The 13,323-nt window shown below is 38.8% G+C and overlaps 1 protein-coding gene across 3 annotated transcripts in view; it reads left to right on the forward strand.

The window, feature by feature from the left end:
• The window catches only part of LOC101832378 (transmembrane protein 45A-like), a 28,850-nt gene extending 17,810 nt beyond the window's left edge, over positions 1-11,040 (forward strand). For 2 of the 3 annotated variants that reach the window (XM_040750640.1, XM_021231023.2), the window contains 5 exons: positions 3,258-3,450; positions 4,413-4,619; positions 6,199-6,383; positions 8,928-9,073; positions 10,560-11,040. In XM_040750640.1, coding sequence (XP_040606574.1) covers positions 3,258-3,450; positions 4,413-4,619; positions 6,199-6,383; positions 8,928-9,073; positions 10,560-10,653 — 825 coding nt within the window. In that variant the 3' untranslated portion in view covers positions 10,654-11,040. The remainder of the gene's footprint in view (positions 1-3,257; positions 3,451-4,412; positions 4,620-6,198; positions 6,384-8,927; positions 9,074-10,559) is intronic. The other variant, XM_040750641.1, reaches the window with a different exon arrangement.
• Positions 11,041-13,323: the final 2,283 nt, after the last annotated feature.

Genomic DNA, 13,323 nt, shown 5'->3' on the forward strand with positions numbered 1-13,323 from the left:
AACTCCATTCGGAAAGTTCTTTCCTATACTACATCTTGTAGAATATTCTAGTACTTTTAGTATCATAAGTTTCATGTTGAGGTTTTTTGATCAATTTGGAGCTAATTACTGTGCACAGTAATAGATTCAGGACTAATTTTATTATATTACAGTTTCCCCAGCACCATTTGATGTTACATTTTTTCCCAGTGTTTGTTTTTGGCATCTTTGTCAAATATCAGATTGCTATAGATGTATGCACTCATGTCTTCTATTATGTTCCACTGGCCTACATGTCTGTTTTATTTTTTGCCAGTAACATGTTTTCCATGGTATATATCTGTAATATAACTTGAAACATGGGACAGTAGTCCCTAGAGCATTGTTATTTCTCTTTAGAAATGGTTTGGCTCTCTGAGTTATTTTATGAACTTTAGGATTTTTTTCTATTTCTGTGAAGAATGTCATAGTGATTTTGATTTGCGTTGTGGTTGAATCTGTAAATTGTTTTTTGTACATTGACCATTTTCACAATATTAATTCTATCAATCCTTGAACATGGAAAGTCTTTTTTTCTTCTAGTGTATTTCTCAATCTCTTTTTAAAGAGATTTAAAGGTTTACTGAAGATGTCCTTCACCTTCTTGGTTAGGCTTATTCCAAGATACATTATTGTCTTTGATGCTATGTTATTAGATATTTGTTGTTTAAGGTTGCTTTCATTACTTTGGCTGTTTTCAGCAATGGTTACCACAATTATCTCTCTGTCTCTTTGTCTCGGTCTCTCTGTTTCTGTCTCTCTGTCTGTCTCTGTCTCTCTCTCTGTCCTTCTGTCTGTCTCTCTCTCCCCTAGGTCAGGGGTATGGGAGAGTACATAGTTTGAGATAAGAGCTTTTTTTTTTTCAAGACAAGACAGGGTTTCTCTGCATAACAGCCTTGGCTTTCACTCAGTAGATAAGACTGGCCTCAAACTCACAGAAATCTTCCTGTCTCTGCCTCCCTAGTGCTGAGATTAAAGGCTGAACCACCACCACCCTAGAGCTATGTTTTTCATGTAGGTTTAAGTGCAGAGCATACACCCAAACAGGCAGAGTACACAGTAGGACCGAAGACTTAGTACATAATTTTAAATGATCTCAAAGTATTTTATTAAGTTGGCTGAAGTTCAGTCTCTTTGGAGACAAAAGATATTTTCACTACACTAGGGTTCACCTAGGTAGCTCTCACTGGAGAACATTTCTATAGGATGGTGGATTTGAGGGAAGACAGTTTCTTGGTCTTTCATATTATTTGTGCTTTTGTGATGAGAGCTGGGCATGTGAACTTCTTTCATTGATTGTATGTCTAGGATTTGAGATTCTAGGATGCCCCTATTGAGTGGAAGATTGCTTATCTTGTTGACCAAGATTAGTAATTTCAGATGAGGTATGAGGAGTTGGTAGGTCAATCCTTCAGATACTTGGTTTACTTTAGATTGGAGGAATAGGGGTGATTCCAATTCACTGGCAAGACAGAAGACATGCAAATAGGACAAAGGACTGAACCCTCTCGTGCTGGTGTACAAATTTTACCTGGTGGTGTGAGCATGATGTGGTTGAGCCAGCATATTTGGTACTCACCAGCGTAGGCTAGCTCACAGGCTGTGCAACGGAAGGTAGGCCTTTGAGTTGTAGATAGTGTGAGCAGGTTTGGTTCTAGAGATTCACCAGACTGGGTAAGTGCGCAAATGAGCATCCCCGGCGAGGTCTGAAAGTTGAACATCTGTCATGTATGTTGGTGTCTGGGGATTCACTGGACTAGATTGGTACACAGGATATGTGACTGGGTCCAAGCCTGGAGGTTGGGAAAGTTGAGGGTGGGACTTAAACTGAGCTGGTTCAAAGGACATGTGACCTGAGGTAGGTCTGGAAATTGGAGAGGGTGAAGGCATGTTAGGGTTCAGGAAGTTCACCAGATTGGACCAGAGGACAGGAGTTTAGATGTGGCATGGTTAGGGTATGGCCTAGTAGGCAAAGTTACTGGTTGTTTTCAATGAGCTCTCCAAGGACTCCTAATAGGGCAGCTGGCCTTTAAGACCAGACAACACAGTTCTTCTACCTGCTATAGTAATCTAAACTAGAATATTTCTTCTATTCTTGCTTTCTTTTACTCTATATTGACAATTTTAAAATATTTTATTTTTATGAATGTCTCAAGGAAGTTTCAGTTTGTATTTCATTGCTGTTTATGGATACTGACAACTTAAAAGCATTTCTTAGACATTTATATTCATTTTTTTGAGAACTCTATGTTCAGTTCTATGTTCCAGTTTTAAATTGGGACATCTACTTTCTTGTTTTTAATTTTTTTGAGTTCTTTATGTATTCTAGATACTAAGTATCTGTCAGATGTATCGCTGGTAATGATTATTTTCCATTCTGTGTGCTGTGCAGAAACTTTTTAATTTCATATGGTCAAATTTATTATCCATCTTAATGGCCATGCTATTGGGGCCCTGTTCAGAAAAGTCATTTCTTGTACCAATGAGTTTAAGCCAATCCCCTACTTTCTCTTCTATTGGAGTCAAGGCATCAGGTTTTTTTTCTTTATTAGGTAGTTTTATTTTCTTTCTTTTTTTAAAATTTAAATTAGAAGCAAGCTTGCTTCAAATTTCAATCCCAGTTCCCTTTCCCTCTCCTCTTTCCCCACCCCCAACCCCCCAAGTCCCCACCCAATCCCCCCTCTGCTCCCCTGGGAGGGTGAGGTCTTCCATGGGGGATCTTCAAATTCTGTCATATCATCCCAGGCAGGGCCTAGGCCCTCCCCCATGTGTCCAGGCTAAGAGAGCATGCCTCCATATGGAATGGTTTCCCAAAGTCCATTTGTGCACCAGGGATAAATACTGATCTACCCAAGGCCCCATAAATTGCCAAGGCCTTCTCACTGACACCATTTTGAGATTTGTGTTAAAAACCAAAAAAATTTGCTTAATAGTTGTGAGATATGGTAAAATCATTTAACTCCTGTAAACTCGTACTTCAGTTGAAAATGGACTATTAATCCCCTATTCATAGGTATGCTGTGAAAGTTGGACTAGAGATGGCAATTAAAACATCTCCCATAATGTACACTATCAAGTGTCAAAGTGAATTTTAATCTTGTGGGTATATTTGATACAATAATATCATCTACAATGTGCTAATAACCATCAGAAGCTAGTCTACTGTTTTGGGATGAGAAATGATTTGGTGATGCTCTAGAAATGAAATATCTATCATTTTTATATTCTTTTCTTTGTAGGTCATAGGGGATTTCCCAGGTCATTTTCTTCCTGGAGTACTTTTCTTTATTATAGCTCTTTGGTGGATTATAAAGAATATTCTCAAGCATGTTTGTGAACAGCAAAAGAGGTCTTCCTTCCTTCTTACCAAAGAATTCTTCATTCGAGCAGAAATTATGGAGGGAATTGTCATAGTTGGCATGGCAATAGTAGGTGAGTTGACTCACTGTATTGTGTTTTTTCAATTTGATGTTTTTATATGCATAGAAAAGTCTCTCTCTCTCACACACACACAAAATTAAAGAATTACAGAGCTGAATATCTTATTCAAAAATATTTATTAAATGTTCTATCACAATTTCCATGTGATATAATTTGTTAGCAATGTATTTCAGGTTTATATGACCTTTGGATAGTCACTAGATAAAGGGTAGCTAGGAAATGAACAGCCATCCTCTATAGGACAGTCTCATAAATCTTGGACTTTATGTTGGAATAGACTTGAACCAAAATCATCAGCATTGGTTGTGACTAAAACTGGTTATCTCAATTAGCATTTGGACCTCTAAGAAAGTCTAAAGTGTCACTACATAACTGATAGGCAACTGCTCAGATAGGAAGTAATATTATTAGATTAGGTCAAGATCATGATGGTGAAATCTACAGAGACAGCTCAACCAAGCTGGTGGGAATTCATGAACTCTAGACTGACAGCCATGGAGCCTCTGTGGAATGGAACTAGGCCCTCCATGTGTGGGAGACAGTTGTGAAGCTTGGTCTATCTGAGGTGACCCTGGCAGTAGAACCAGATTCTATTCTTGGTGCATGAGCTAGCTTATTAGAGCCCATTCCCTAGGGTGGATCCATGTTCAGCCTTAATGCAGGGGGAAGGGTCTTGGTCCTGCCTCAACTTAATGTGCCAGTCTTTGTTGACTCCCCATGGAAGCCCTTATACTTTGGGAGGAATGGGTGGGGGATGGACTGGAAGAGGTGAGAGGAGACAGGAGGAGGAGTGGGAGGGAGAACTGTGCTTGGAATATAAAATGAAATCAAAATAAAAGAATAAATAAAAAAGAAGACCCAGTAGATTGAAATTAGCAATGTTCATTTTTTTGCATGTGTGCTGGGCAAAATCATGTAGAGTGTTGCTAAAAGTGTTGTATGATTTTCTACAGGAATAACTGGTCTATACCTCATGCTTGGAAAGCGAAACCAGCTACCAGATAAAGAATCCCAGTTGGTCCTAGTCCTGCACTGGCATCATCTTGCCATTTATTTCTTCTTTGCAATGCTAGGTGGGACCAAGATCTTATGTTTCACCATTAGATCACTTCCAGTCTCTTTGGTCAAGTTAATGTTATCAAATGCCTTGTTTGTGGATGGTAAGTATAGGGGAGTAGGGTTTTTTTCTCTTTTCACTTTTTTCTACCTTTCTTCTTCCTTCCTTCCTTCCTTCCTTCCTTCCTTCCTTCCTTCCTTCCTTTCTGTTCTTCTCTCTAATAGTAAGCATCTGGGTATCCCTGTACAATAAAATGTATTTGCTTTCTTAGTGAAGTTCTGAGTGACAGGGCAAAGTGTCTGGGCTATACTGAGATACCTGCCTATTTTCTGTAGGATGCCAAGGATCTTTCTTATCTACTTTCTTGTTCTGCAAGATTTGGCAGACACAACCTAATGTTATTTATTTGTGTTTCATATTTGTCCTGAAGAATCACCTTCTTTCTTTGTTTTCTTTTATACTTTTAACAAGGAAATTTAAACCCAGAGGTTAATGGAAGCATGACTCCTCAATTGGGGTAGCTAACTGCTAGCAGCAGTATAGTTCTGCTACCTGCCAACTAGCTTTTAAATTAGTAAAACTTTGCCATTATGTGTGAAGTTGAGTCTGCAAATTTCAACCACGTTAGAATTGGAAGTCCTATTGGAAGCCCATTCTCCATAGAGGGATACTCTCTCAGCCTAGGCCCTGCCCCAAATGTTGTGACAGACTTTGATGATCCCTCATGGAAGGCCTCAGCCTTTCTGTGAAGTAGGAGAGGGATGGGATGGGGCTTGATGCGGGCCATGGGAGAATGGGAGGAAGAGGGAACTGGGATTGATATATAAAATAAGATTGTTCCTAATTTAAATTTTAAAAAGTGGAAGTCCTAATTTTGAGAAATTAATGGAAAATAAATCATATGTTTTATTCATTTGTTTTCTCCAAAGATACTGAGGTGGATGAGGAAAAGGTCTTTAATGATTTTTCTTCATTTATCATGCATGTGAAAAAGTAGATTATGTAGCTCTGAAAGCTGGCAGTGGTTAGGAAGCAACTGTTTCTTTCCTTCTATGTGAAGAAAGTAGTTCTTCCCTGTTGTTTTTTTGAGGAAAAGGGACAGAAAAAAATTTCAACAACTAATAGCCTGGTTCTCATATCTTGAATGAATATCCTTTTCTTTTAACTTAATGAAAACTACTAAGGTGAAATTGGAATATGTTTATGTAATGAAATATTGTAGTTAGATGCTACCTGAAGATACTACTGCCACACCTCTCAAGGTGTGTTTACTTTTTTTCAGGGCACTGAAATCCTTAAGGCAAGGCTTTGGCTCCAGCTTATCATCTGTGTATTCATGTGAATTGTAGCTGCCTGCCCTGTCATGTTTATTATTTATTGGCCTGCGTATTAATGCCTTTAAATACAGTTAGTTGGCAATTGCACATTAGAAGAGGAAATAAAGGTTGGAGAAGCAAAAGGAGGGTTAAGTTTCAATGATTCGTCCTAAATAGGTGGTGATAGCTGAAAAGGTGCAAGGCTGCTCTGCTGTGAGACTCAGTGGGGACCTCCCCTTTTGATCAGTTGTGTGGGTGTATAAAGTTCTGGGGCTGGAGAAGGAAAGAAGGCAGGAGAGAGAAGTGGTGAGTTGGCTGTCTTCGGTTTCTTTAAAAATCAAACTGTTTTTTTTTCTACCCTATTAGCTTTCATTTTCTACAATCACACATATGATCGGGCATTAGTGGACACTTTCGGGCATCAACTGTTGAGCTTCGCTATGTTTTTGGCAGGTCTGGTTGCCTTCCTAGAACTATTCACAAAGAACAATCTAATTCTGAAGCTCCTGAGGTCAAGCCTCACCATGCTACATGGGTTGTGGTTCTTACAGGTAGGTTGAAGCCTCTGGCTGTCTCTATTTTGTTTCCACCTGTTGTCAGCCTTTCCTTATTTGATGAGGTAGTTTCTTATAGCATCCAGAGACATGTTGCCTATAGTGAAACTGTTGGTTTTTAAGAGGCAATGTCTTTAAGAGACCTGGGGTTCCTAGTAAAAACACTGATAGAGCAGCCGAGCAGGAAGTAGAATGTGCCTGTAATCAGACATCTGGTTATCCATCATGTAGAAACTCTAAGTTGATGATACTAGTTATCATCAGCACTTGATAATAAGAGCTTATAGCTCCAGAAATATATGGAAAGTAGGCAAGGGAAGAACCTGTTATTTATTGAGAAATAAGTGTATATTTTCCATTGTATTAAAAAGTTCTTTTGAGTGTCTCACTAGGTATCTCAAGTTGGCCTTGAACTCAGAATCCTAGAATTCAAGGCTTCAATATCCCTAGTGTTGTGATTATAGGGATATTCCATGTCTACCTTTAATTGAATTTTATGAATATTGTATTTCATTCTGTTTATGATGATGTGACAGTTAAGTATTACCATTTCATTTATCAATAGGAAGACACAAGAAGAAAAAGTTATTTTGCAAGGGTCATGCAATCATGGAACTAGGCAATTCTCTGCTAATTATTTTCATATAAATTTAGCTACAATAGTACCACATACAGAATATTATGAGAATTCAAACAGGAATACTGGATGACTACAGACCAAGAGGTGACTATGTTTGACACACAGGCACACTCACCAAAACCAGTGTCTTTACTATATGATATAATGAAAGTTGTTCTCATGCCAACCACAGAATCTATACATGGGGACAACTGATTAAAGTAAAAGAAAAATTATCTTAGTTTCTACTGACTAACTTAAACTATTTGAAATTTAAGGAAGAAATAAAATTAAGGATTTACTCAATATAGTGTAAGTACATAATTTTTCCTATAAAATTTCATTATTTGGAAAATAAAGACAACAAATTAAAGGTGATAATGAATTCTGGGAAGACCACTAGGAGGAACATGTAGGTACTTCAGTGGGTACATGGCCAACTTACCATATCATTTGTGTAATTATCCATGATGTTATCCAATTGTATATTTCATTTTACTCTAGAGACATGAAATTAATCAATCTATCATTTTGTTGGCATAAAGTTCATATAACACACAATTTTAAAGGATAAAACTCAGCAGCATTTATTCCATTCATAATGTCATGCATTACTACCTCTAATGATCTCCCATACATTCTCATGCCCGCAAAGAGAAACCTGCACCCAACTAGCATATTTTACTTTGTCTCTGCCACCTACTAACTTGTTTTCTAACCCCACCTGTTATGAATATTTTATATAAAAGAATAGGACAATACATGCCCTATTGTTTCTGCTCATTTTCACTCCGCATAATATCTTCAAGTTTTATCCATGTTATCACATATATTAATATTTCATTTCTTTTTCATGTTTGAAAAGTCATATGAACGTTAATACATAGATTGTTCTTTTGAATACTTGGGAGGCATTCCTAGTGGTAGAATGCTAGATCATATGGCAATTCAAAATTTTACTTTCTGAGAAACTGTCAACCTTTTTCATTATAACAGTTTTACAGGTTTAAGGATTCCAGTTCCTTTGCATTCTCACCAGTATTTGCTAGTTTTTATTTACTATTATGGCTGCCCTTCTAGTGAGTAGCAAGCGATATCCCACTGTTGTATTAATTTGTCTCTCTCCATGGTGTCGTTCATCTTCCATTTGTTTATTGACCATTTACATATAAAAGCTTTCTTCATTCATGAGAATTTCATTTATGTACACAATGAATTATGATCATATAATTCATTGTATATTCATGCCACTATCCCATTTCATCTCTCTTAGTCCCTGAATCCCTCCTCAGCCCGTGTCTCTCTCAACTTCGCATCTTCTATTTTTTGAAAACTTACTGAGTCAAATCAGTACTTCCCATATATGCACAGGCATGGGATCATCCACTGCAACATGGGGAATTTACCAGTGGTCATACCCTCTAAGGAGAACGATTCTTCTCAACAGCTATCAACTCTCAATAGCTTGGTAAACGGTAGGGCCTGGAGAGCCCGTTTCCCTTCTACACCAGAACTTTGGTTGGTTTGATTCTGTGACTGGTTTTGAACAAATAAGCCCATCTTTTGTGAGTTCATGAGTGGGACAGCCATGTTATATTCAAAAGACAGCTTTTCACAGCATTCCTCCCACCCCCTGGCTCTTATCTTTCTGTCTCCTCTTCTGAGATGTTCCCTGAGTCTTGGAACTGGAACTAGTGAGGGGATTAATAAGGATGGCACATTTAAGGGTTAACATTCTTTTGAGATAGTTTAGAAAGACAACTAGGTACATATTGTTTATGTTACCAAAATCTGTAGAAAAATATGATGATTTATGTGTGTTGTCTCTGACACTGGCAATCATCTAGTCATCAAGTACTTTGAATAAATGATTTTGATAATGTGTCTGGTTATTTTATGTGTCATTCTTTTTTGAAACACAGGTTGCTTTTGTCCTGTATCCCAAAAATAGAGACCATGCATGGGACCTGTCTGATCACAGCAACGTTATGTTTCTCGCCTCATGCTTTTGTTTTTATTATGCATTGACCTATTTCATCATTGGAATTAACTATGCTCTTATTACTTGGTAAGTTAATGACTTTCATTCATCAGATATGTGATCATCAGGACTTAACTGAATTAACCTTAAAGTTCAAATCCTTTCCATGAATTAATTTCTTCTATTACTGTCCAATAAAATAAAGTAGTATAGCAGAAAATTGTTAGGAAGCACAGACAGACACAATTGCCAGAAAAACAGTAAATGATGATTCAAACTTGGAATAGCTCTCTGGGATGTGTCTCTGAGTCATGCGTTATCCTGCAGCACATTCACCTGTGCTTCCCTTGTGGGATATTTGAAAGGCCCCCAGAACAGTTCCCTCTGATGGAAAAGGCCCACTGAATCTTTGTCTTGGAGAGGGAGAGAAAACAGGAAGTCTTCCATCTTAAATGTTTAAGTGAAAAGTATGTCCATCTACTAAAGCCTCTTTTCCCTGTGCTATGCCCAAATTCTGAACCCCAAATGTTGTGCCCAAATTCTGAACCCCAAAATCACCAAGAGGTCCATTTCCATGCAAAAGCAAAGAATATTTTATTGCAGTTGTTTAACGAGCTAAACCCATTAGCTTGGGCCCTTCATTCCTCCACCATGGCAGATGGCTGGAGAAAAACCTGGAGAACCCCGCAAGGCAGGGATCTTAAAGGGCAACCTAAGGGGAATGTCTAGGGGTATGAAACAGTTTCAGGATTGGTGCACTTCCAAGTTTGGAAGCCCAAGGTCATGCAAGCACATGCCTGTCATGGCTGCTAAAATGGGGGGCTTGTCACTACCCATGTCTGTCTTCCTTTGAGGAATCTGTTTGTAACAGGCCCAAATATCATCAGAAGATGGATCAGGATGTAGGTGGTTAGAGAAGTTAGTTTCTTTCTCCAATTTTTCCATCTCTAATTCTTCCAAAACCTCTTCAGACATGTCCCTCTCCCAACTCCATATCCTCTTCTTTAAAAAATACCACAAAGTCTAATTATTGACCCATGTGCCCGTGGGTTTTAGGGCTAGCCATCTACTGGAAAGGAGTTTGCCACCTTTATGAAGTATGGTGTCACACTTTTTTGAAGTTACAAGGAAGAGCTGAAATCCAGCCCAGACTTGATGTGGGGTTTAAGTTAATTTGGGATAACATCTATATGGAAGGAAATGAATCCATATATATTCTTTGGAGAAAAAGCCATCTTCTTGTAATGTACAAGTTGTTGTGGTCTTAATGTAGAAACTCCACTGATGTCAGATTCGTCTGGCACAGATTATATAGATTCTCCTGCTTGCTTAGAAATAATCAAAATTATGTTCTGATGTGCTAAATTTGAAAGACCATATTTTTATCTGTTTACTTATACCTTGCTTTAATCTACATAACTTTTCAACAGCTCAAAGCTAAACAAAAGTTATTTTCATTTAGGGTTGTATCCCCAGTTATACAAATAATTGGCAGTTTGTCTTACTGTAGATTTATATTGCCTTAAGGTTTAATTTTAGATATCTAACCAGAGATAGTTTTCTTTTTACACAGGTTGGTTAAATGGAGACTTAGCAAGCTCTGCACCTCAGAAACTCAACTTCTGAAAAGTCCTGAACAGCAAGAAGAATCGGAAAATGAAATGTGATTTTCTTTTCTTTTTTCTTTTGGCCTGGTGTCCAGTGTCTCTAAACAGGGCTTTTATTTATTGCATTGTCTTTGTTTGTGGTTTTGTCTAGTGAATGGTATGGAAAGAAGCTGTGACCATGAAACTGTAATCTTACAAGATCAGAGCCAAATTATCATTGGCCATCTTCAGCCAAATTAACAGCAGTTTATTACCCAACTCTGTGTGTGACCTAACATATTTGTGGGTATAAGTAAATCCTTTGGAATATACAAACAGGCTCTTGACTTCTACCTAGTCGAAATCTATGAGGGCATCGGAGGCCTATAGTTGAGGTTTCCCCCCCTTTTCTGTAAACTGCCTACCTGATGTTTCCACCAAACGCATTTAAAAGTGTTTAGAATATGATTTTCTTCGTTTTTTTACTATAAAAGGTTATGAAATTGTTACCACGTTGGAACTTCGGATTTGAGGTAACTCACATCTGTGTTCCTGGGCTATGGTCATTCCTATGCGACTCTAGGAGAAACTATCTTTTATCCCCCTTGGAGATGACAATAGCAACCCAGGAACAGATAGAAACAGATGCAGACCCCCAACTAATCATTAGGCTGTGCATGGGGAATCCTGTCAAAGAAGATTGTAGACTCCAGAAAGGTCAAGGATACCACAAGAAAACCCACAGAACCAACTAACCTGGGCTCATAGGAACTCACAGAGTCTGAACTGACAGCCAGGGAGCTTCCATGGGACTGACCTAGGCCCTCTGCATATATGCTATAGTTGTGTAATGTGGTCTTCTTATGGGACCCATAACAATTTGAGCAGGGGCTGTCTCTGACTCTGTTGCCTGCTTTTGGTACCCTTTCTTTCTACTGGATTGCTTCTCTAGCCTTAATAGAAGAGGAGGAGCCTAGTCTCACAGATGATATCCCTGGGAGGCCAGTCTGAATCTGAAAGGAAACAGTGGAGGAAGTAGGGGTGGAGGGAGGAACTGGGAAGAAGGGAGGGGAAACTTTGGTTGGGCTATAAAAACAAACAAACAAAAATAAACCAACAAACAAAAAAGGAAATAGACTCTCAGTGTAGTTTTGATTAGCATTTCCCTTATGTACTCCTTTCAAGAACTCTAGAACTACAATGTGAGGTGCACACTCACCCTGAACTCTTGAGGGAGGGTCTAGGCCCTGCCCTATATGAAATGACAGACTATGAACACCCTCATGGAGGGCCTCACCCTCCCTGGGGAAATGAGGGGATAATGGGGAGGTGGGGGGAGGGCACGGGAGGAGGGGAGGGAAAGGGAGAGGGACCTGGAACTGACTTGTGAAGCAACCTTGTTTCTTATCTAAATTTAAACTGAAAAATAAATAAAAAAAGAACTCTGGAACTCTGTTCAATTAGTTTTTCCATTTACTGATTGACTTATTTTGCTTTTCTGGTAATTGATTTTTTCATATATTTATTCTGGATATTAATCCTTTGACAGACATGATGTGCAAAGAGTTTCTCCCAATCAACAGGCTGTATCATCCCTCTGGTGTTTCCTCTGCTCTGCAGAAACTTCTTAACTGTATGCAGTAATGTTTCTCAGTTCTTGCGGTAATTTCCTAATCAGTCAGGCACTTTTCTGTTGTGTAATTTCTTCAACCCTTTATTCTGCATTGACTGTTTCAGGTATTGCAGTAAGTAGAAGAGCAAACTAACCAGCATCCATCCTATAGTCACTTTATTTCCACAGTTTCTGCTATTTTCCTTCTGAAGATGTGTTCTGAAGATATGCAAAGTTACCGGTGGCTGCCTCAGTGACAAAAATAAATGCAAAGTTAAAAAATTAAAATTCAGCTCCTTTTCTAAAAAAAACTGAAAGAAACCCTTTTAGTACCATCATGCCAAACCAACCTACCTTCCTTCCTTTCCTCACCCCGCCCTCCCGCTTCATCCCTCCCCCCATCCTTCCTTTTTTCCTGTCACCTCTGTGGTAGTGCAAATGAGAATGTCCTCCATAGGCTCATATACTTGAATGCTGTGTTCCCAGTTGCTGCACTGTTTAGGAAGGATTAGGAGTTGGTTTTGGAGGAAATATATCACTGGGAGCTTTGAGGTTTCAAAAGCCCATGCCAAGCCCTGTCTTTTGCTCTCTCTGCCTCCATCTTTTCAATACGATGTAAGCTTTTAGTTACTGCTCCAGTGCCCTGCTTGCCTGCCCCCCACATTCTCCAAAATGACGATCATGGACTATCCCTCTTAAGCTGGAAGGAAGTCCCCCCAATTAGGTGTTTTTTCCTTGTTTATTTATTTTTCAAGGCAGGGTTTTTCTGTGTAGCTTTGTAGACCAGGCTAGTCTTTAACTCACTGAGATCGGTCTGCTTTCCTCTGCCTCCAGAGTGCTGGGATTAAAGGTGTGTTCTACTACTGCCTGGCCTCTATGACTAACTAGTGTGACCGCTGGGATTAAAGGTGTGTGCCACCACTGCCTGGCCTCCAGTGTGGCTAGTTTTGCAATCTGATCTTTATACAAGCTTCATTTGTGAAATCATAAAATATCACCACACACTACCTATTTACAGTGATAATGGGGGGCACAGTCATTGATGCTCTAGGCTGAAGGTGGTGTAATGTTTTATCTTCTCATGAACTTCCCTCACTGTAAGTCCAATCTAATGTCTCAGAATGGTAAAGGTTAGTGAT

The sequence above is a fragment of the Mesocricetus auratus genome, unplaced genomic scaffold (genome assembly GCF_017639785.1).
Source record: "Mesocricetus auratus isolate SY011 unplaced genomic scaffold, BCM_Maur_2.0 Super-Scaffold_100008, whole genome shotgun sequence".
Lineage (NCBI taxonomy): Eukaryota > Metazoa > Chordata > Mammalia > Rodentia > Cricetidae > Mesocricetus > Mesocricetus auratus.